Source organism: Pseudophryne corroboree, chromosome 5 (genome assembly GCF_028390025.1).
Source record: "Pseudophryne corroboree isolate aPseCor3 chromosome 5, aPseCor3.hap2, whole genome shotgun sequence".
In the NCBI taxonomy this organism is placed as follows: Eukaryota; Metazoa; Chordata; class Amphibia; order Anura; family Myobatrachidae; genus Pseudophryne; species Pseudophryne corroboree.
Window position 1 is genome coordinate 392566693 of NC_086448.1, and position 23350 is coordinate 392590042.

At 44.9% G+C, this 23350-nt stretch overlaps 1 protein-coding gene across 3 annotated transcripts in view; it reads left to right on the forward strand.

The window, feature by feature from the left end:
• The window catches only part of GALNT1 (polypeptide N-acetylgalactosaminyltransferase 1), a 673496-nt gene that overhangs the window by 462998 nt on the left and 187148 nt on the right, over positions 1-23350 (forward strand). For all 3 annotated transcript variants that reach the window (XM_063922716.1, XM_063922715.1, XM_063922717.1), the window contains one exon: positions 20675-20855. In XM_063922716.1, the coding sequence (XP_063778786.1) occupies positions 20675-20855 (181 nt within the window). The remainder of the gene's footprint in view (positions 1-20674; positions 20856-23350) is intronic.

The window sequence follows — 23350 nt, forward strand, 5'->3', positions numbered from 1 at the left end:
CATCAGAAGAATTAAATGAAGTGTGTGAAGAAGCGTGGGCTTTCCCTGATAAAAGATTGGTAATCTCTAAGAAGTTACTAATGGTGTTCCCTTTCCCGCCAGAGGATAGGTCACGTTGGGAGACACCACCTAGGGTGGATAAAGCGCTCACACGTTTGTCTAAAAAGGTGGCACTACCGTCTCCGGATACGGCCGCCCTCAAGGAACCTGCTGATAGAAAGCAGGAGGCTATCCTGAAGTCTGTATATACACACTCAGGCATTATACTTAGACCTGCTATTGCGTCAGCATGGATGTGCAGTGCTGCCGCTGCGTGGTCAGATTCCCTGTCAGAAAATATTGACACCCTAGACAGGGACACTATTCTGCTAACCATAGAGCATATAAAAGACTCAGTCTTATACATGAGAGATGCACAGAGGGAGATCTGCCGGCTGGCATCTAAAATAAGTGCACTGTCCAGGCTTATGGACTCGCCAGTGGACAGGGGATGCAGATTCAAAAAGGCACATGGAAGTTTTGCCTTATAAGGGTGAGGAGTTATTCGGGGATGGTCTCTCGGACCTAGTTTCCACAGCAACTGCTGGGAAGTCAGCATTTTTACCCCATGTTCCCTCACAGCCTAAAAAGGCGCCGTTTTATCAGGTACAGTCCTTTCGGACTCAGAAAAACAGGCGTGGAAAAGGCGGGTCCTTTCTGTCCAGAGGCAGAGGTAGGGGAAAAAGGCTGCAACAAACAGCTGGTTCCCAGGAGCAAAAGTCCTCCCCCGCTTCTTCCAAGTCCGCCGCATGACGGTGGGGCTCCACAGGCGGAGCCAGGTACGGTGGGGGGCCGTCTCAAAAATTTCAGCGATCAGTGGGCTCGCTCACAGGTGATTCCCTGGATCCTGCAAATAGTATCTCAAGGGTACAAGCTGGAATTCGAGGCGTCTCCACCCCACCGGTTCCTAAAATCTGCCTTGCCAACAACTCCCTCAGGCAGGGAGGCTGTGCTAGAGGCAATTCACAAGCTGTATTCCCAGCAGGTGATAGTCAAGGTGCCCCTACTTCAACAAGGACGGGGTTACTATTCCACACTGTTTGTGGTATCGAAACCGGACGGTTCGGTGAGACCCATTTTAAATTTGAAATCCTTGAACACATACATAACAAAAATTCAAGTTCAAGATGGAATCGCTCAGGGCGGTTATTGCAAGCCTGGACGAGGGGGATTACATGGTATCCCTGGACATCAAGGATGCTTACCTGCATGTCCCCATTTACTATCCTCACCAGGAGTACCTCAGATTTGTGGTACAGGATTGCCATTACCAATTCCAGACGCTGCCGTTTGGACTCTCCACGGCACCGAGGGTGTTTACCAAAGTAATGGCGAAAATGATGATACTCCTTCGAAGAAAGGGAGTTTTAATTATCCCGTACTTGGACGATCTCCTGATAAAGGCGAGGTCCAAGGAGCAGTTGTTGGTGGGAGTAGCACTATCTCAGGAGGTGCTACACCAGCACGGTTGGATTCTGAATATTCCAAAATCACAGCTGGTTCCGACGACACGTCTACTGTTCCTGGGTATGATCCTGGACACAGTCCAGAAAAAAGTGTTTCTCCCGGAGGAGAAAGCCAAGGAGCTGTCATCTCTAGTCAGAGACCTCCTGAAACCAAAACAGGTATCGGTGCATCACTGCACGCGGGTCCTGGGAAAGATGGTGGCTTCTTACGAAGCAATACCTTTCGGCAGGTTCCATGCCAGAATCTTTCAGTGGGACCTGTTGGACCAGTGGTCCGGATCGCATCTTCAGATGCATCGCCTGATAACCCTGTCTCCAAGAACCAGGGTGTCTCTGCTGTGGTGGCTGCAGAGGGCCCATCTTCTAGAGGGCCGCAGATTCGGCATACAGGACTTGGTCCTGGTGACCACGGATGCCAGCCTTCGGGGCTGGGGGGCAGTCACACAGGGAAGAAACTTCCAAGGACTATGGTCGAGTCAGGAGACTTCCCTACACATAAATATTCTGGAACTAAGGGCCATTTACAACGCCCTAAGTCAGGCAAGGCCTCTGCTTCAAAACCAGCCGGTACTGATCCAGTCAGACAACATCACGGCAGTCGCCCATGTAAATCGACAGGGCGGCACAAGAAGCAGGATGGCAATGGCAGAAGCCACAAGGATTCTCCGATGGGCGGAAAATCACGTACTAGCACTATCAGCAGTGTTCATTCCGGGAGTGGACAACTGGGAAGCAGACTTTCTCAGCAGGCACGACCTCCACCCGGGAGAGTGGGGACTTCATCCAGAAGTCTTCACGCTGATTGTAAATCGATGGGAACGTCCACAAGTGGACATGATGGCGTCCCGCCTAAACAAAAAACTAGAGAGATATTGCGCCAGGTCAAGGGACCCTCAGGCGATAGCTCCCTCAGGCGATAGCTGTGGACGCTCTGGTGACACCGTGGGTGTACCAGTCAGTTTATGTGTTCCCTCCTCTGCCTCTCATACCAAGGGTACTGAGAATAATAAGAAAACGAGGAGTAAGAACAATACTCGTGGTTCCGGATTGGCCAAGACGAGCGTGGTACCCGGAACTTCAAGAGATGATCTCAGAGGACCCATGGCCTCTGCCGCTCAGACAGGACCTGCTGCAGCAGGGGCCCTGTCTGTTCCAAGACTTACCGCGGCTGCGTTTGACGGCATGGCGGTTGAACGCCGGATCCTGAAGGAAAAGGGCATTCCGGAGGAAGTCATTCCTACGCTGATTAAAGCCAGGAAAGATGTAACTGCAAAGCATTATCACCGCATATGGCGGAAATATGTTGCTTGGTGTGAGGCCAAAAAGGCCCCAACAGAGGAATTTCAACTAGGTCGATTTCTGCATCTCCTACAAGCAGGAGTGACTATGGGCCTGAAATTAGGCTCCATTAAGGTACAGATCTCGGCTCTGACGATTTTCTTCCAGAAAGAACTTGCTTCATTGCCTGAAGTTCAGACGTTTGTGAAGGGAGTGCTGCATATTCAGCCCCCGTTTGTGCCTCCAGTGGCACCTTGGGATCTCAACGTGGTGTTGAGTTTCTTAAAATCACATTGGTTTGAGCCCCTTAAAACCGTGGATCTAAAATATCTCACGTGGAAAGTGGTCATGTTATTGGCCTTGGCTTCGGCCAGGCGTGTGTCAGAATTGGCGGCTTTGTCATGTAAAAGCCCTTATCTGATTTTCCATATGGATAGGGCAGAATTGAGGACTTGTCCCCAGTTTCTCCCTAAGGTGGTATCAGCTTTTCACTTGAACCAACCTATTGTGGTGCCTGCGGCTACTAGGGACTTGGAGGATTCCAAGTTGCTGGACGTAGTCAGGGCCTTGAAAATTTATGTTTCCAGGACGGCTGGAGTCAGGAAAACTGACTCGCTATTTATCCTGTATGCACCCAACAAGCTGGGTGCTCCTGCTTCTAAGCAGACTATTGCTCGCTGGATTTGTAGCACAATTCAGCAGGCGCATTCTGCGGCTGGACTGCTGCATCCTAAATCGGTAAAAGCCCATTCCACAAGGAAGGTGGGCTCATCTTGGGCGGCTGCCCGAGGGGTCTCGGCTTTACAACTTTGCCGAGCTGCTACTTGGTCAGGGGCAAACACGTTTGCAAAATTCTACAGATTTGATACCCTGGCTGAGGAGGACCTTGAGTTCTCTCATTCGGTGCTGCAGAGTCATCCGCACTCTCCCGCCCGTTTGGGAGCTTTGGTATAATCCCCATGGTCCTTTCGGAGTTCCCAGCATCCACTATAACGTCAGAGAAAATAAGATTTTACTCACCGGTAAATCTATTTCTCGTAGTCCGTAGTGGATGCTGGGTGCCCGTCCCAAGTGCGGATTGTCTGCAATACTTGTACATAGTTACTGTTAAGTAAAGGGTTATTGTTGAGCCATCTGTTGAGAGGCTCAGTTGTTTTTCATACTGTTAAACTGGGTATTGTATCACGAGTTATACAGTGTGATTGGTGTGGCTGGTAAGAGTCTTACCCGGGATTCAAAATCCTTCCTTATTATGTCAGCTCGTCCGGGCACAGTGTCCTAACTGAGGCTTGGAGGAGGGTCATAGTGGGAGGAGCCAGTGCACACCAGGTGACCTAAAAGCTTTCTTTAGTTGTGCCCAGTCTCCTGCGGAGCCGCTGTTCCCCATGGTCCTTTCGGAGTGCCCAGCATCCACTACGGACTACGAGAAATAGATTTACCGGTGAGTAAAATCTTATTTTTTTTAGACAATTTTTATTAGCTTTTTCGCTAAGTGTGCATAAACAAAAAGTACAGTACAAAGGGTACACATAGTACTCGCATAACAAAATTGTACAAACAGTCTAGAAAGGCAAATTAACCCTCAAAACATAAAAGTATAGCCATTGGCCTAGGTAACAAGCAAAGATAACTTTGGTAATTTTTTATAATCATAAAATAAGATACAAATTGGGTTGTAAGACTAAACGATATAGCTAATTACACAAAAAAATTAAAATAGGGGGTGATATTTTTTTACAAAAAGGGGGAGAGTTTGGAAGTTAGCAGAGACCAGGGAGGGGTGACAATTGAAAAGGAAACCAATTGAACCAGACTTTCAGTTCTTACTGTAGCTAGACTACAGTGTTACAAATATGGACCGTCAGATTATCTTGATGTTTATTAGTATTTGGCAGTGGCATATTCAGAAGTGCTGTTGGAGCATCTTGAGGTACCGATTTATGTAATACTTGTGAGATCATAATCCAAACTTGATCCCATAATGAACTAATAATAGGACAAAGCCGCCAAGTATGGAGACACCCACCTCTCCCCATTGTCTCCAACAGGTATTTGGATCAGTCAGAGTGAGGAGGACATCTGCAATCAGAGATGTCTTGTAACAAGTCTTCCCCACTTTGACTCCCTTAATCTTAGGGTTATCTCTGATTCTGGCTGCTGGGGTCTCAATGTAAAGAGCAAAGAGAAGTGGGGACAAAGGGCACCACTGTCTCGTTCCATTGCTCAGCTAAAACCGTGGAGAATGTAAACCGTTCATGAGGAAGGTTGGAAGTACAAAGCTGCAAGGGCATTCATAAGGTTTCCATGTAAACCAATGGAGGACAGGGTGGAAAACCTAAATGGCCAGGAAAGTCGATCAATCACCTTTTCTGCATCTAATGCTAAAAACACAGAGGGGAGTTTATGAACAGTAATGTAATGAATAAAGTCTACTGTATGAGGCATACATATTATCTGTGGCCTGGCGTGTAAGAACAAAGTTTACTTGGTCAGTGTTTATTAGTGTGGGCAACACTTCATTCAGCCTATTAGCCAAATTTTGCTGCGAGTAATTTAAGGTTGGTGTTTAGCAACGATATGGGAAGGTAATTTGAACAAAGTGAAGGGTCCTTACTGTATATTGGTAAAACCATAATCTTAGAGGAAGTGGAGTCATGATGGTAAACCATTGGGGCCTGGCCCTTTTAGTTGGCTTTTGGAACTTAAGCTTCTGGGTAAATTCCTCTTCAGTGAAGTCCGCCCCCGATGCCTGGCTGCAGAATCAGAAATTGTTGAGAGGGCACAGATGTCCAGGTAATGCTGAATATTCAGATTATGAGAGTAAATATCAAGTGGAATTTTCAAATTATGGAAAGCCTTGTAATGTGTTAACTGAGGAAATTTAGTATTATAAACTGTGTTTACAGAGGAATCTTTAATCAATGGGATAAATTGTGAAGCTTGTTTGGCTATAAGTCTGTGCAAGAAAAAGCATTTTGCAATGTTGTGCTAGCACCTGGTTAAGTATGCATCTTAATACATTCAAGGAGAGTTTCACAATTACTTTATACAGAAAATAACAGAATAAAAAGGACAAATGTATCCAAGCGCAGAACCAGACAATCAGGAATATAAATTAATTACCCTTTTAGTGAACATTCCTAAGTTAATGGACCTCTAAGCAAGGGTCACATAGCAATACTTCCAGATGATTTAAATTTACATGCTCCAACGGTGTCTGTTTTTCATGTGTAATCTCCTCCATAGATTTCACTCACAGTAGGCAGTGATAAACCATAAAAGAGAAGAAATAGATACCAATAGTGCACACCTTTTTGATAAAGGATTAAAAGTACTTAAAACAAATGCACTCACAAACATAAAAAACTGACAGCATGTAACAATAGGGTGCTCTGCTTACAGAGTTGCAATACTCATCGACCACTCCTTTCAGCACGGATAGCAGGGTCCCGGACACCTTCCCTCTCATGCAAGGTCCATGGTCAGCAAGGTTTCAGTCCACAACCAGTCCTATTAGAATAGCCACCTCGTTTAACGCGTTTCGGATCAATATGGATCATTCCTCAGAAGCGTGTAGTGTTATAATAAACAGTACACATATTAATACCCCAATTTATTATACATAAAGATGCACTAGCCGTGTTCATTCAATCAGTGCCGGAGAACAACCTCCGTTCATGGACTTCCGCGGTATGCGTTCCACTTAGTGTTCCAACCACGAGTCATGTGATCAAATCTTCCAGCTTTGCATCGCGATTCACCCAAAAGCCACGAGGACTTCTGTATTTAGCGTTCCACACAGCGGCACACATAATTTGATTAGAGCTTAAGATCATGGATTTCTGTTTCATTTCCTCATTTGGGAATCCCATATAATTCAATAGGTTTTTCCAGTCCAAGTTCATTTTAAATATACTCCAAGATACGAATATAAAATAAAACCTATAAAAAATGGGGTATTAGTAATAAAAATACAAAAATAATAAATACTAAGAAGAATTATAAAACATTTTAACATCAAGTTGAAAACATTTCATTTCAAAGTCTGAGTTAAGACCAACTGGTAAAAGATTAAAAATCGATTTAATTTTACATTTAGACAGCCTAGTTCCCAGATCCCTCATCCTCCAAGATGGTTTCATTTGCTCAACTGCCCAGAATCTCTTAATTTTGCACTCTTTTTGGTTATGATCTGTTTTAAAATGGGCTGCTAATGAGTGTGCCTCATACCCTTTGCATATACATATATATACACACACTCTGTGCGCCTTGTTTTTAAATATCTCGCAGTTTTTCCAATGTATATACGTCCACAGGCACACTTAATTGCATAAACAACATGTGTACTTTGACATGTTCAAAAAATATTTTAATTTTATATTTGACATTATTTATATTAAAATCTACTATCTTACTCGATGTAATTTTAACAGTGCGACATACGAGACAAAGTCTGCATCTATGAAAGCCCTGAGTTCTTAAGCTGGATCTGGGAAGCTTGTTCTATAATGCTTCTTACAAGCCTATTCTTTAGAGATGATGCCTTCTGATAAATGAAGATCAGCTTATCTGGTAATTCTGTTCCTAAAATTGTTTTTGTTTTTTTAAGGAGGCCCCAATTCATTTCAAAGACATCTTCAATCTCCTTATGGAGGGGATTAAACTTACTGACAAACACCCACTTATATCTATCATTACTCTTTTGGACGGATGCGACATGTGGTTTTTCTTTCAAAAGGTCTTTTCTACATATTTTTTTCAAATTTTTCTTTAGCTCTTTTTATTTCAGTTTTAGAGTAACCTTTTTTAAGAAATAGGTGCCCTATTTCCTCAATTTGTTTATCACAAGTTGCCACATCTTTGCAATTTTGATTTGCTCTAATAAATTGACTAAAAGGGAGGCTATCCAGCCAGTTGTGATGATACATAAAAATTTTTCGATGTAGCCATTTACATTTTCTGATTTTTATAAATTTTTGTCATCAGTATATCATTTTCTACGTAAATCCACAAATCTAAAAATGATAATTCCTGTTTACTAATAGTCTAAGTTAATTTAATATTAAAAACATTATAATTTAAGCCATCTAAAAAGGCATCTAAACATAATGATCTCCATCCTAAATAAATAAAATGATGCCTATAAAGCAATGCCTGGATACCAGGTTTGCCCCTGTTACCTCATTGGTAAAAATATAATGTTCATCCTAGTATGCCATTTACAAATTGATATAACTGGGGGCAGACCTTGTACCCTTCGCTGTCCCCACCTGTTGTACATAGTGAAAACAGTTATTTGTTAAGATGAATAAAATACTGTCTTATATTGTCTTCTTCTATTTTCCTTAGGACATCGCCTGTGTCCTTCAGGAAGGCTTTTGATTCCTGTACTAAAGGTTGCAGGAAGAAATCAACCATTGCTGATAGATTCAATGTTAGACTGTTACAGCCCCAAATTATTGGGCGTCCAGGGGGATGGAGGGGGTCCTTATGGACCTTCGGTAACACGTATATCATTGGTATTGAGGGTTCGTGTATTTAAAAAAAATCACATTCTTTTTTGTTAATGACTCCATCGCAGGCCTTTGTAGTCAAAGTAAGTACCGCCTTAGCTACTTTTGCAGTAGGATCAGTTTTAAATTTTTTTTTATATGTGGCACCAGTAGTCAATTGTCTACTTTTCTCTGACGTCCTAGTGGATGCTGGGGACTCCGTAAGGACCATGGGGAATAGACTGCTCCGCAGGAGACTGGGCACATCTAAAGAAAGATTTAGGACCATCTGGTGTGCACTGGCTCCTCCCCCTATGACCCTCCTCCAAGCCTCAGTTAGATTTCTGTGCCCGGCCGAGCTGGATACACACTAGGGGCTCTCCTGAGCTCATAGAAAGAAAGTATAGTTTAGGTTTTTTATTTTACAGTGAGACCTGCTGGCAACGGGCTCACTGCAACGAGGGACTAAGGGGAGAAGAAGCGAACCTACCTAACTGGTGGTAGCTTGGGCTTCTTAGGCTACTGGACACCATTAGCTCCAGAGGGATCGCACACAGGACCCGACCTCGTCGTCCGGTCCCGGAGCCGCGCCGCCGTCCCCCTTACAGAGCCAGAAGCAAGAAGGTCCGGAAAATCGGCGGCTGAAGACTTCTGTCTTCTCCAAGGTAGCGCACAGCACTGCAGCTGTGCGCCATTGCTCCTCATGCACACCACACACTGCGGTCACTGATGGGTGCAGGGCGCTGGGGGGGGGGGGCGCCCTGAGCAACAATATTTACATGCCAGAATTACAATAACAGCGGGCGAAAGCCCGCCGAAAAAGGGGCGGAGCCATCTCCCTCAGCACACTGGCACTGTTTTCCCTCACAGCTCCGCTGGAAGGATCGCTCCCTGGCTCTCCCCTGCAGTCCTGCACTACAGAAAGGGTAAAAAAGAGAGGGGGGGGGGGGGGGGGGGCACAAAATTTAGGCGCAGTATATTATAATAATGCAGCTATAAGGGAAAACACTCTCTATAGGTGATATCCCTGTGGTATATAGCGCTCTGGTGTGTGCTGGCATACTCTCCCTCTGTCTCCCCAAAGGGCTTTGTGGGGTCCTGTCCTCTGTCAGAGCATTCCCTGTGTGTGTGCTGTGTGTCGGTACTGCTGTGTCGACATGTATGATGAGGATAATGATGTGGAGCTGGAGCAAATGCCTGTGAATGTGATGTCACCCCCTGCGGGGTCGACACCTGTGTGGATGGACTTATGGAAGGAATTACGTGACAGTGTCAACTCCTTACATAAAAGGTTTGATGACATAGGACAGCCGGCTACTCAGCTTGTGCCTGTTCAAGCGTCTCAAATGTCATCAGGGGCTTTAAAACGCCCGCTACCTCAGATGGCAGACACATATGTTGACACGGATACCGACTCCAGTGTCGACGACGATGAGGCTAGTGTACCTTCCAATAGGTCCACCCGTTACATGATTGAGGCAATGAAAAATGTATTACACATTTCTGATAATACCCCAGGTACCACAAAAAAAGGTATTATGTTTGGTGAGAAAAAACTACCAGTAGTTTTTCCTGCATCTGAGGAATTAAATGAGGTGTGTGAGGAAGCGTGGACTTCCCCCGATAAGAAATTGATAATTTCTAAACGGTTATTGGCAGCGTACCCTTTCCCGCCAGAGGATAGGTCACGTTGGGAAACACCCCCTAGGATAGATAAAGCGCTTACACGCTTATAAAAAAAGGTGGCACTACCGTCTCCGGATACGGCCGCCCTAAAGGAACCTGCTGATAGAAAGCAGGAAACTACCCTTAAAGCTATATACACACACACGGGCATTATATTGAGACCAGCTATTGCCTCGGCATGGATGTGCAGTGCGGCAGCTGCGTGGTCAGATTCCCTGTCGGAAAATATTGATACTATGGATAGGGACAATATTTTGCTGACAATAGAGCATATAAAAGACGCCGTCTTATACATGCGTGATGCACAGAGGGATATTTGCCGGCTGGCATCAAAAATAAGCGCTATGTCCATTGCCGCTAAGCGGGGGTTATGGACTCTGCAATGGTCAGGCGATGCCGATTCAAAACGACACATGGAAGTTTTGCCCTATAAGGGGGTGGAACTGTTTGGGGATGGTCTTTCAGACCTCGTTTCCACAGCTACTGCTGGGAAATCAACTTTTTTGCCACAAGCTACCCCACAGCAAAAGAAAGCACCGTATTATCAGGTACAGTCCTTTCGGCCCCAGGAAAGCAAGAGGGCTAGAGGCTCATCTTTTCTGCCAAGAGGAAAAGGTAGAGGGAAAAAGCTGCAGCACACAGCTAGTTCCCAAGAGCAGAAATCCTCCCCTGCGTTCGGTAAGTCCACAGCATGACGCTGGGGCTGCTCAGGCGGACCCGGGTACGGTGGGGGCCCGTCTCAGAAATTTCAGCGCACAGTGGGCTCTCTCACAGGTGGATCCCTGGGTTCTTCAAGTAGTATCTCAGGGGTACAGGCTGGAATTCGAGACGTCTCCCCCCCGCCGTTTCCTAAAATCTGCCTTACCGGCAACTCCCTCTGCCAGGGAGGCAGTGTTGGTGGCTATCCAAAAACTGTATTCACAGCAAGTGATTGTCAAGGTACCCCTCCTTCAACAAGGAAAGGGTTACTATTCCACAATGTTTGTGGTACCGAAACCGGACGGTTCGGTGAGACCCATCTTAAATTTAAAATCCTTGAACACATATATCAAAAGATTCAAGTTCAAGATGGAATCGCTCAGGGCGGTTATTGCGAGCCTGGACGAGGGGGATTACATGGTCTCCCTGGACATCAAGGATGCTTACCTGCATGTCCCCATTTACCCTCCTCACCAGGAGTACCTCAGGTTTGTGGTACAGGACTGTCACTATCAGTTCCAGACGCTGCCGTTTGGATTATCCACGGCACCGAGGGTCTTTACCAAGGTAATGGCCGAAATGATGATACTCCTTCGCAAGAAGGGAGTTTTAATTATCCCGTACTTGGACGATCTCCTGATAAAGGCGAAGTCCAAGGAGCAGTTGGTAGTGGGGGTAGCACTTTCTCGGGAAGTGCTGCAACAGCACGGCTGGATTCTCAATATTTCAAAGTCACAGATGGTCCCGACAACACGTCGTCTGTTCCTGGGAATGATTCTGGACACAGACCAGAAAAAAAGTGTTTCTTCCAGTGGAAAAAGCCGAGGAGTTGTCATCTCTAGTCAGAAACCTCCTAAAACCGGGACAGGTGTCGGTACATCAATGCACACGAGTCCTGGGAAAAATGGTAGCTTCGTACGAAGCAATTCCATTCGGAAGGTTCCACGCAAGGATTTTCCAGTGGGACCTGTTGGACAAATGGTCCGGGTCCCATCTCCAGATGCAGCAGCGGATAACCCTGTCGGCAAGGACCAGGGTGTCGCTGCTGTGGTGGCTGCAGAGGGCTCATCTACTAGAGGGCCGCAGATTCGGAATACAGGACTGGGTCCTGGTGACCACGGATGCCAGCCTTCGGGGCTGGGGTGCAGTCACACAGGGAGTAAATTTCCAAGGACTGTGTCCAAACAGGAGATTTCACTTCACATAAATATTCTGGAGCTAACAGCCATTTACAAGGCCCTAAGCCAAGCAAGGCCCCTGCTTCAAAACCAGCCGGTACTGATCCAATCAGACAACATCACGGCGGTCGCCCATGTAAACAGGCAGGGCGGCACAAGAAGCAGGAGGGCAATGGCAGAAGCCATAAGGATTCTCCGTTGGGCGGAAAATCACGTGGTAGCACTGGCAGCGGTGTTCATTCCGGGAGTGGACAACTGGGAAGCAGACTTCCTCAGCAGGCTCGACCTCCACCCGGGAGAATGGGGACTTCATCCAGAAGTCTTCCAAATGCTGGTAAACCATTGGGAAAGACCACAGGTGGACATGATGGCATCCCGCCTCAACAAAAAGCTAAAAAGATATTGTGCCAGGTCAAGGGACCCTCAGGCGATCGCTGTGGACGCTCTAGTGACACCGTGGGTGTACCAGTCGGTTTATGTGTTCCCTCCTCTTCCTCTCATACCCAAGGTACTGAGGATAATAAGAAAAAGAGGAGTAAGAACTATACTCATTGTTCCGGATTGGCCAAGAAGGGCTTGGTACCCGGAACTTCAAGAAATGATCTCAGAGGACCCATGGCCTCTGCCACTTAGACAGGACCTGCTGCAGCAGGGGCCCTGTCTGTTCCAAGACTTAGTAACATAGTAACATAGTATCTGAGGTTGAAAAAAGACAATTGTCCATCGAGTTCAACCTATTTGTGGTGTCCTATGCATGATGATTTGACTAAAATTTCTGACTGATGCTGCTGTCAGCCATTGCATTTTATCCCTATTTATAGTAACTATAATGCATGACTATGCACCATACCCCTGGATATCCTTATCCAATAGGAATTTATCTAACCCATTCTTAAAGGTGTTGACAGATTCCGCCATTACAACTCCCTCGGGCAGGGAATTCCAAACACGTATTGTCCTTACCGTGAAAAAGCCTTTACGCCGTATTGTGCGGAATCTCCTCTCCTCTAACCTGAGCGAGTGTCCACGAGTCCTCTGTGTTGATCTAACCAAAAACAGGTCCCGTGCAAGCTCTGTGTGTTGTCCCCTTATATATTTGTAGATGTTGATCATATCCCCTCTTAGTCTCTGCTTTTCCAATGTAAACATGCCTAGTCTTTCAAGCCTTTCCTTGTATTCCATCGTCTCCACGCCCTTAATTAGTTTGGTCGCCCTCCTCTGTACCTTTTCAAGCTCCAGGATATCCTTTTTGTAGTACGGTGCCCAGAATTGTACACAGTATTCAAGGTGTGGCCTCACTAGTGATTTATATAACGGGAGTATAATACTCTCGTCCCTAGCATCAATACCCCGTTGTATGCATGCTAATATCTTATTAGCCTTCTTTGCTGCAGTCCTACTTTGGGTACTACTGCTTAGTTTGCTATCTATGAGGACACCTAAGTCCTTTTCCAGTACAGAATCCCCTAATTTTACCCCATTTAGTAGGTAGGTGTAATTTTTGTTCTTGTTACCACAGTGCATTACCTTACACTTGTCTGTGTTGAAGCGCATTCTCCATTTGGCTGCCCTTGCTTCTAATTTAACTAAGTCGTTCTGAAGAGACTCGCCATCCTCCTCTGTATTTATAGCCTTACACAATTTGGTATCATCTGCAAAAATTGACACCATGCTCTCTAGACCTTCTGTTAGGTCGTTAATAAAAATATTGAACAATAGTGGTCCTAATACTGAGCCTTGCGGCACACCACTTAGCACTTCAGTCCAAGTTGAAAAAGATCCATTAACCACAACGTGCTGCTTCCTATTATCTAACCAGTTTTTGACCCAAGTGCATATTGTGCTTCCTAGCCCTGATTCTTGTAGCTTGTAGATAAGTCTCATGTGTGGTACAGTATCGAACGCTTTGGCAAAGTCTAAAAAGATTACATCCACGTCTTTACCCTGATCTAGGTTTGTGCTTACTGTTTCATAAAAGCCAAGTAAGTTGGTTTGAAAGGATCTGTCCTTCATAAAGCCATGTTGATTCCTTTTAATGACCTTATTGGTTTCAAGGAACTTCTGAATACTATCTCTTAGAATACCTTCCAATACTTTCCCCACTATAGATGTAAGACTAACTGGTCTATAATTACCTGGTTCAGCTTTACTTCCCTTTTTGAATATAGGCACTACTTCCGCTATACGCCAGTCTTTGGGAACCATACCTGATATAACTGAATCCTCAAAGATCAAAGATAGCGGTTTTGCCAGTTCAGAGTGAAGCTCCATTAGAACCCTTGGATGAATACCATCGGGCCCTGGTGATTTATTAATCTTTAAATGTTTTAATCGGTCACAGACTACTTCCTCGCTTAAATAAGTACCTATCAGTGTGATATTCTCATTATTGAGATTGTGTGTCAGTCCCTGAATTGGGTCCTCTCTAGTGAATACTGTCGAAAAAAACTCATTTAGTGTGTCCGCTATTTCATTATCATTTTTGTTTAAGACTCCCAACTTGTCTTTTAAAGGGCCTATACTCTCCTTTTTTAATCTCTTGCTATTAATGTATTTAAAGAATTTTTTGGGATTCGCTTTGCTTTCCTTTGCTACTAGTTTTTCAGTTTCTACTTTAGCCGCTCTTATTTCCTTTTTGCAATTTTTGTTACATTCCTTATAGTGCTGAAATGACTCTGCTTCCCCGTCAGATTCATCATCAGATGCGTTGATACCAGGCGGCCTATAGCATACACCCAATACTAACTTTTTTATTCCTTTTTCCCCGCATGCAATTTCTACCCATAATGTCTCAACAGTGTCTACAGTCCCCTCCTGAATATCTTCCCATATATTAGGTTTTAAAAACGGCTTTACGTACAGACACACCCCTCCACCCTTTTTATTTAGTCTGTCTCTCCTAAACAGTGTATAGCCCTCTAGATTGACTGTCCAATCATGAGATTCATCCCACCAAGTTTCAGTAATGCCTATAATATCATACTGTTTGCTTGCTGCAAGTATTTCTAGTTCACCCTTTTTACCAGTAATGCTTCTGGCGTTTACATACATACAACTAAGATAAGTATTTTCCCTTGCGTTAGGGACATCTTTCACCTTATGTGGCAAGGATGACCTGTAATCGTCATTGGTTAGTGCTTTGGTAAAATCCCTTCTAGTACCCATGTTAGTAACCTTACCACCTGCTCTTACCCTCCCCCCAACTTCTCCCCCATTTCGTTTACTACCGCCATCCCCACTATTCTCACTGCATGACCCGTAGTTTCTAGCTATACCCTCCCCCCAGGCTCCTAGTTTAAAATCTCCTCCAACCTTCTAACCATCCTTCCCCCCAGCACCGCTGCCCCCTCCTCAGTCAGGTTCAATCCATCACGACAAAAGAGATGGCACCTGACTGAGAAGTCCACCCAGTGTTCCAGGAACACAAACCCCTCTTTCCTGCACCAATCCCTAAGCCACACGTTTACCTCCCTAATCTCCCTCTGCCTCCCTGGACTAGCGCGTGGCACGGGTAATAATTCCGAGAATATTACCTTAGATGTCCTTGCCTTCAGTTTCTTTCCTAAGTCCCTATAGTCTTTCTTAAAGACATACCACCTTCCGCTAACTTTGTCATTGGTGCCAACGTGCACCAAGACCGCCGGGTCTTTGCCAGCCCCTCCCAACAATCTATCTACCCGGTCTGCGATGTGCCGTACCCGAGCACCCGGGAGACAACAGACTGTACGGCGATCACGGTCCCGGTAGCAGATTGCCCTATCTGCCTTCCTGATGATAGAATCCCCTACCACCACCATCTGACTAGGTACCTCTCTATCTTTTATCCCAACCGCGCCAGAGGGACCGCACCTCTGGATGCTAGAGGGAGCAGTCTCCTCCGACACCGTCATTTCTTCACTATCATCCTCCGATTCCTCGTCAAATCGGGCAAATTTGTTCGGGTTTGATAGTTCGGAGATGTCGTGCCTCCCCCTCTTTTTCTTCCTTCTAAGTGTTACCCAACTGGCTACCTGATCATCATCCTCTTCTACCAGTGACCCCTCCCGCAACTCCTCCACCGTTCTGTCTAAACTACGCTCGAGATTGTGAATCTCCCTCAGTCGCGTAACGGTTTGCTCTAGATCAGTTGCCTGGGCTTCCAGGGCAACCGTTCGCACACACCTCGTGCAGATGTATTCACACTGGGCCGGTAGCTCCAGGTGTGCATACATCTTGCACGACTTGCACTGAGTGAGGTCCTCAATCACAGCCCCTCCCATATTGTTTGTAAGGTCTAACTCCCTGTTACACTCAAAGAAAAAGCGGCAAAAATAAAAAATAGAAGACAAGCAATCTCACTTATACAATAATTAAGCTGGCTTATACTTATCTATCTTTGTGTGGTTCTTGGTCCTTCACTTTTATGCAACCGTAGTACATTCTCCTGCGGCACCTATACTCCACTTAGCAGTTGCAGTTGTTCCAGCTCACTGCACCTCCTTTTCACTCGGCTTCCAGCTCACTTAGTAATCCCAGCAGCACTTGGAAGAGACCAGCCCCACAGAGCTGCGTTTGACGGCATGGCGGTTGAACACCGGATCCTGAGTGAAAAAGGCATTCCGGAGGAAGTCATTCCTACCCTGATCATGCATATTCAGCCCCCTTTTGTGCCCCCAGTGGCACCTTGGGATCTCAATGTGGTTTTGGAGTTCCTGAAATCACATTGGTTTGAGCCACTTAAAACCATGGATTTAAAATATCTCACATGGAAAGTGGTCATGTTGTTGGCTCTGGCTTCGGCCAGGCGTGTGTCAGAATTGGCGGCTTTGTCATGTAAAAGCCCTTATCTGATTTTCCATATGGATAGGGCAGAGTTGAGGACTCGTCCTCACTTTCTCCCGAAGGTGGTATCAGCTTTCACTTGAACCAACCTATTGTGGTGCCTGCGGCTACTAGGGACTTGGAGGATTCCAAGTTACTGGACGTAGTCAGGGCCCTGAAAATTTATGTTTCCAGGACGGCTGGAGTCAGGAAAACTGACTCGCTGTTTATCCTGTATGCACCCAACAAGCTGGGTGCTACTGCTTCTAAGCAGACTATTGCGCGCTGGATTTGTAGCACTATTCAGCTTGCGCATTCTGCGGTGGGACTACCGCAGCCTAAATCTGTAAAAGCCCATTCCACAAGGAAGGTGGGCTCATCTTGGGCGGCTGCCCGAGGGGTCTTGGCTTTACAACTTTGCCGAGCTGCTACTTGGTCAGGGGCAAACACGTTTGCAAAATTCTACAAATTTTATACCCTGGCTGAGGAGGACCTTGAGTTCTCTCATTCGGTGCTGCAGAGTCATCCGCACTCTCCCACCTTTTTGGGAGCTTTGGTATAATCCCCATGGTCCTTAAGGAGTCCTCAGCATCCACTAGGACGTCAGAGAAAATAAGAATTTACTCACCGGTAATTCTATTTCTCGTAGTCCGTAGTGGATGCTGGGCGCCCATCCCAAGTGCGGATTGTCTGCAATACTTGTAAATAGTTATTGTTACACAAATCGGGTTGTTATGGCGAGCCATCTGTTCAGAGGCTCCGTTGTTGTCATACTGTTAACCGGGGTTCATATCACGAGTTGTACGGTGTGATTGGTGTGGCTGGTATGAGTCTTACCCGGGATTCAAAATCCTTCCTTATTGTGTCAGCTCTTCCGGGCACAGTGTCCTAACTGAGGCTTGGAAGTGCACACCAGATAGTCCTAAATCATTCTTTAGATGTGCCCAGTCTCCTGCGGAGCCGTCTATTCCCCATGGTCCTTACGGAGTCCCCAGCATCCACTACGGACTACGAGAAATAGAATTACCGGTGAGTAAATTCTTATTATTTCCTCCTTATAATCAATCAGGTCCATAAGGACCACCCTCTACCTTTATCTGCAGGCTTTGTCACAAGGCTTTTATCCTCCTTGAGTAATCTAATTGCCCTGCATACCTTTTTTGTTATATTACATTTTACCCTTTTCTTTTTCTTAGTCAATTTACTCAGATATTGTCACAATCTCTTTAAAACAATTAAATAAAATTCCTCTCTCATAAGCATGAAAAAGATGACCATTTCTTAAATGTATCTGTTTCTAACCTGTTTGTTTCTGTTCACCCATAAAGTATGTGCCTTTATTACTTTTATCGTATAAAACTTTATTCAGCCATTGTAGACTCTTCTCTAAACTTTCATCAAGAAGGGCTTGTAGTTCTGCACACTTCTGAGAGAGTTGGGAAAGAGCTCTCTGTGAGAGAATCCTCTTATGTTCCCTCTCCAAGTGCATTATGCTTAGATTTAAAGACTCTTTTATGGTGTCCTGAGATTTCTTAACCCTGTATTGCCACCTTATAGCCTCCCAAACTGAAAGGAAAGGTACTGTCCCAGAGGAATTAAGAGGAAAATTGTCCCTCAGATTTTTCTTCACCATATCCTGAAACTGCATGAACTTCAGGAGCATCTCATTTAATCACAAGGATGTCTTTACTGTGGTAGCTTCTAAAGTTCAAAGTAGAGCTCTAGAATGAAGTGATCAGACCAGGAGTTAGGGATATCAATATATGAATAGGTATTGTGAAGGATGGAGTAAAATGTGTAGTCTCTGATTGTAGTATCAAGGATCTTCAGATATCAAACAAATCAACCTCAACCGTTTGTGGAGACAATACCGTATTGAAGTCTCCTCCAACTGAAGTTTTACCAATTGCTAAATATCTAAATTTCATGAAAGAATTTGTAATGGAAACGAGAATGACCAGAAGTAGGAGCATATTAAATTAGAATTATGTAACTCCCCTCTGAGTCAGTCTTTTATTTTACCAAAATAAAAAGGGTAATGTGGACCACACTTTTGTTTGTTTGTTTGTTTAGACACATTTGCCCTCATTCCGAGTTGTTCGCTTGCTAGCTGCTTTTAGCAGCATTGCACACGCTACGCCGCCGCCTACTGGGAGTGTATTTTAGCATAGCAGAATTGCGAACGAAAGATTCGCAGAATTCTGAATAGAAATTTCTTAGCAGTTTCTGAGTAGCTCTAGACTTACTCTGCCACTACGATCAGTTCAGTCAGTTTCGTTCCTGATTTGACGTCACAAACACACCCAGCGTTCGCCCATACACTCCCCCGTTTCTTCAGACATTCCCGTGTTTTTCCCAGAAACGCCAGCGTTTTTTCGCACACTCCCATAAAACGGCCAGTTTCCGCCCAGAAACACCCACTTCCTGTCAATCACACTACGATCAGCACAACGATGAAAAAGCTTTGTTATGCCGTGAGTAAAATAACTAAGCGCATGCGCTCTGCAAACATTGCGCATGCACAGTTAGCGGATAATCGCAGTATAGCAAAAATTGGCAACGAGCGAACAACTTGGAATGAGGGCCATTGTTTGAGTAGTAGGCAGTAGGGAAATGTTTGGATAAGGGTGGGGGTGTGCCCCTGATTTAAAATGTCTCTTGTCGGGGAATACACAATCTCCATGTAACTTCCTCAGTAAGTGAAAGAGCTGGGTGCGTTTTCCAGGGGTGCCAGGACCTTTAGTGTTTATGGGTAAACACATCAAAGGCATGCTGGCAAAATAAGTAGAAGTAAAGTAAACAGATAAGGGGGAGAAAGGGAAAAGCAGCAAAAGTCACCTCTAATTATGGTGGCCAGATACCAGACGCACAAACTAAAAAGTGAGCTCAGTAGTGGGATGTAGTAGTCGGAATTCAGAAGGTACAACTAAGGCTATGTAAAACTAAAAACAGTGATCCCAATTTGTGGGAGGTGATGTTGTTTTACAGGGCACTAATGCAAATATATGTACTCTAGCTTAACAGTGGAAGCTGACATGTCTACTAAACTTAAAGAACAGATAGTGTAAGCAACACAAAGTTAACAATGAATCGATCTCCTTTAAAAGAGAAACCTGAGCAGGTGACCTGTAAACATAGTATGTATACAGCAACCTGAAGCTTTAAAGAAAAAAAAAATAATAATAAAAATAGCCTATGACAGAGAGCCTTGGAAGGGCTCTCCAACAGACAGACCAGCGACATGAAGTAACTTTAGTCTGGAGAGGAGGGCTTTCCATTTGGTAACAGTTCTCCCTGAGTGAGGTGTTCAGTCAGTCAACCAGCAAGCAAAATGGAAAACTCACTTGTATTTGTAGCTGTTCTCCCAGAGAGCTGTAGTCATGGAACAGAGATATCTTCTTTTGGCAATAGTGAATGGAGTCAGGTCTTGGAATATCTGGATTTTTTTAACCTTCAAATATAATGCTTGCTGTGGTGATCATATTTTCAGTCAAAAGAGAGGACCTCTATGGGCCCTATAAATAAGAAAAATGTATGGATCCGCAAAAGGAAATAGGTGAGAACAGTCTAATGAGATAAGACATCGAGCTCACTCGGCAGGTTTTCTTGAAATGTGACAAATGCTCAAATTATTGCGGTCTTTCCCAGTTTTCCAAGTCTTCCTTTTTATCTTGTAGGAAGTCCAGCTCACTATAAAAGTAATCAATATCCAGGGACACACATTTATGGATTTCCTGTACTATATACAATCGTGTTTCCAGTCTAGAATTATGTGACAGCAAGTCCGCTATATCGGCCTTGAGAAGCTTGCATATTTTAAATGTTTTGAATTGTCCTTTTATTTCTGATACTGCACACTGCTAACGGAGTGTTCAATATGTTACAAAGTGTATTGTCTACATGTATGGTTGTATGTTTATATCAATGAAATATACATACTCAGTTAAGGTTAACGTGTCATCATTATTCATATCTACAAGTTAAAATACATTAAAACCTGTTCATTTTATTTTTTCATATTGATTTTCATTTGAAGATATGGCAATGTGGAGGTACACTTGAAATAGTTACTTGTTCACATGTTGGTCACGTTTTCCGAAAAGCAACTCCATACACTTTCCCGGGAGGTACTGGCCAAATCATAAACAAGAATAACAGGAGGCTGGCAGAAGTGTGGATGGATGAATTCAAGAACTTCTTTTATATCATTTCACCTGGTGAGTTCCATCCATGTATAACAGCTATTTATACTAAGCTTCATTGCAAATTTCTGCCATAGCTAAATTACGTTATACATTGTACAATTTTTTTATATATTCATGTTAGAATGACAGATGGGCTATTTATACAAAATGGATATTGCCAGGCTTTTAATTAAATTTTTCTACATTTTGGAATTTTATAGTTTTAAGAAAGGTATTGTAAATTGAGGATTATTCTCAAATTAAAATTAAATAATTACATTAAGCACAGATATCACATAAAGAGAAAAACACATTAAAAGTAAGCTCTCTAAATTTATCTTACGTCCTAGAGGATACTGGGGTCCATTTAGTGCCATGGGGTTATAGACCGGTCCTCTAGGAGCCATGGGCACTTAAAGAATTTGATAGTGTGGGCTGCCTACTCCCTCTATGCCCCTCCTACCAGACTCAGTTTAGAAAATGTGCCCGGAGGAGCCGGTCACGCTGACAGAAGCTCCTGAAGAGATTTCTGCATTTATTTTTTATGTTTGTTATTTCTCTGACGTCCTAGTGGATGCTGGGGACTCCGTAAGGACCATGGGGAATAGACGGCTCCGCAGGAGACTGGGCACAATTAAAGAAAGATTCAGGACTATCTGGTGTGCACTGGCTCCTCCCCCTATGACCCTCCTCCAGACCTCAGTTAGATTTTTGTGTCCGGCCGAGCTGGATGCACACTAGGAGGCTCTCCTGAGCTCCTAGAAAGAAAGTATATTTTAGTTTTTTTATTTTACAGTGAGACCTGCTGGCAACAGGCTCACTGCAACGATGGACTAAGGGGAGAAGAAGCGAACCTACCTAACTGGTGGTAGCTTGGGCTTCTTAGGCTACTGGACACCATTAGCTCCAGAGGGATCGCACACAGGACCCAACCTCGTCGTCCGGTCCCGGAGCACCGCCGCCGTCCCCCTTACAGAGCCAGAAGCAAGAAGAGGTCCGGAAAATCGGCGGCTGAAGACTTCTGTCTTCTCCAAGGTAGCGCACAGCACTGCAGCTGTGCGCCATTGCTCCTCATGCACACCACACACTCCGGTCACTGATGGGTGCAGGGCGCTGGTGGGGGGGGGCGCCCTGAGCAGCAATATTAACACCTTGGCTGGCAAAACTGACACCATATATAGCCCTAGAGGTTATATAGGTGTAAATTACCCCTGCCAGATTTACACAAACAGCGGGAGAAAGCCAGACAAAAAAGGGGCGGAGCCATCTTCTTCAGCACACTGGCGCCATTTTCCCTCACAGCTCCGCTGGAAGGATCGCTCCCTGGCTCTCTCCCCTGCAGTCCTGCACTACAGAAAGGGTAAAAAAGAGAGAGGGGGGGGGGGGCAATAAATTTAGGCGCAGTATATATAATACAAGCAGCTATAGGGGAAACACTCTGTATAGTGATATCCCTGTGTTATATAGCGCTCTGGTGTGTGCTGGCATACTCTCCCTCTGTCTCCCCAAAGGGCTTTGTGGGGTCCTGTCCTCTGTCAGAGCATTCCCTGTGTGTGTGCTGTGTGTCGGTACTGCTGTGTCGACATGTAGGATGAGGATAATGATGTGGAGGCAGAGCAAATGCCTGTGAATGTGATGTCACCCCCTGCGGGGTCGACACCTGTGTGGATGGACTTATGGAAGGAATTACGTGACCGTGTCAGCTCCTTACATAAAAGGTTTGACGACATAGGACAGCCGGCTACTCAGCTTGTGCCTGTCCAAGCGTCTCAAATGTTATCAGGGGCTTTAAAACGCCCGCTACCTCAGATGGCAGACACAGATGTTGACACGGATACCGACTCCAGTGTCGATGACGATGAGACTAGTGTACCTTCCAATAGGGCCACACTTTACATGATTGAGGCAATGAAAAATGTATTACACATTTCTGATAGTACCCCAGGTACCACAAAAAAAGGGTATTATGTTTGGTGAGAAAAAACTACCAGTAGTTTTTCCTGCATCTGAGGAATTAAATGAGGTGTGTGAAGAAGCGTGGACTTCCCCCGATAAGAAATTGATAATTTCTAAACGGTTATTGGCAGCGTACCCTTTCCCGCCAGAGGATAGGTCACGTTGGAAACACCCCCTAGGGTAGATAAAGCGCTTACACGTTTATCAAAAAAGGTGGCACTACCGTCTCCGGATACGGCCGCCCTAAAGGAACCTGCTGATAGAAAGCAGGAGACTACCCTTAAAGATATATATACACACACGGGCATTATATTGCGACCAGCGATTGCATCGGCTTGGATGTGCAGTGCTGCTGCTGCGTGGTCAGATTCCCTGTCGGATAATATTGATACTCTGGATAGGGACAATATTTTGCTGACAATATAGCATATAAAAGACGCTGTCTTATACATGCGTGATGCACAGAGGGATATTTGCCGGCTGGCATCAAAAATAAGCGCAATGTCCATTGCCGCCAGAAGGGGGTTATGGACTCGGCAGTGGTCAGGTGATGCCGATTCAAAAAGGCACAT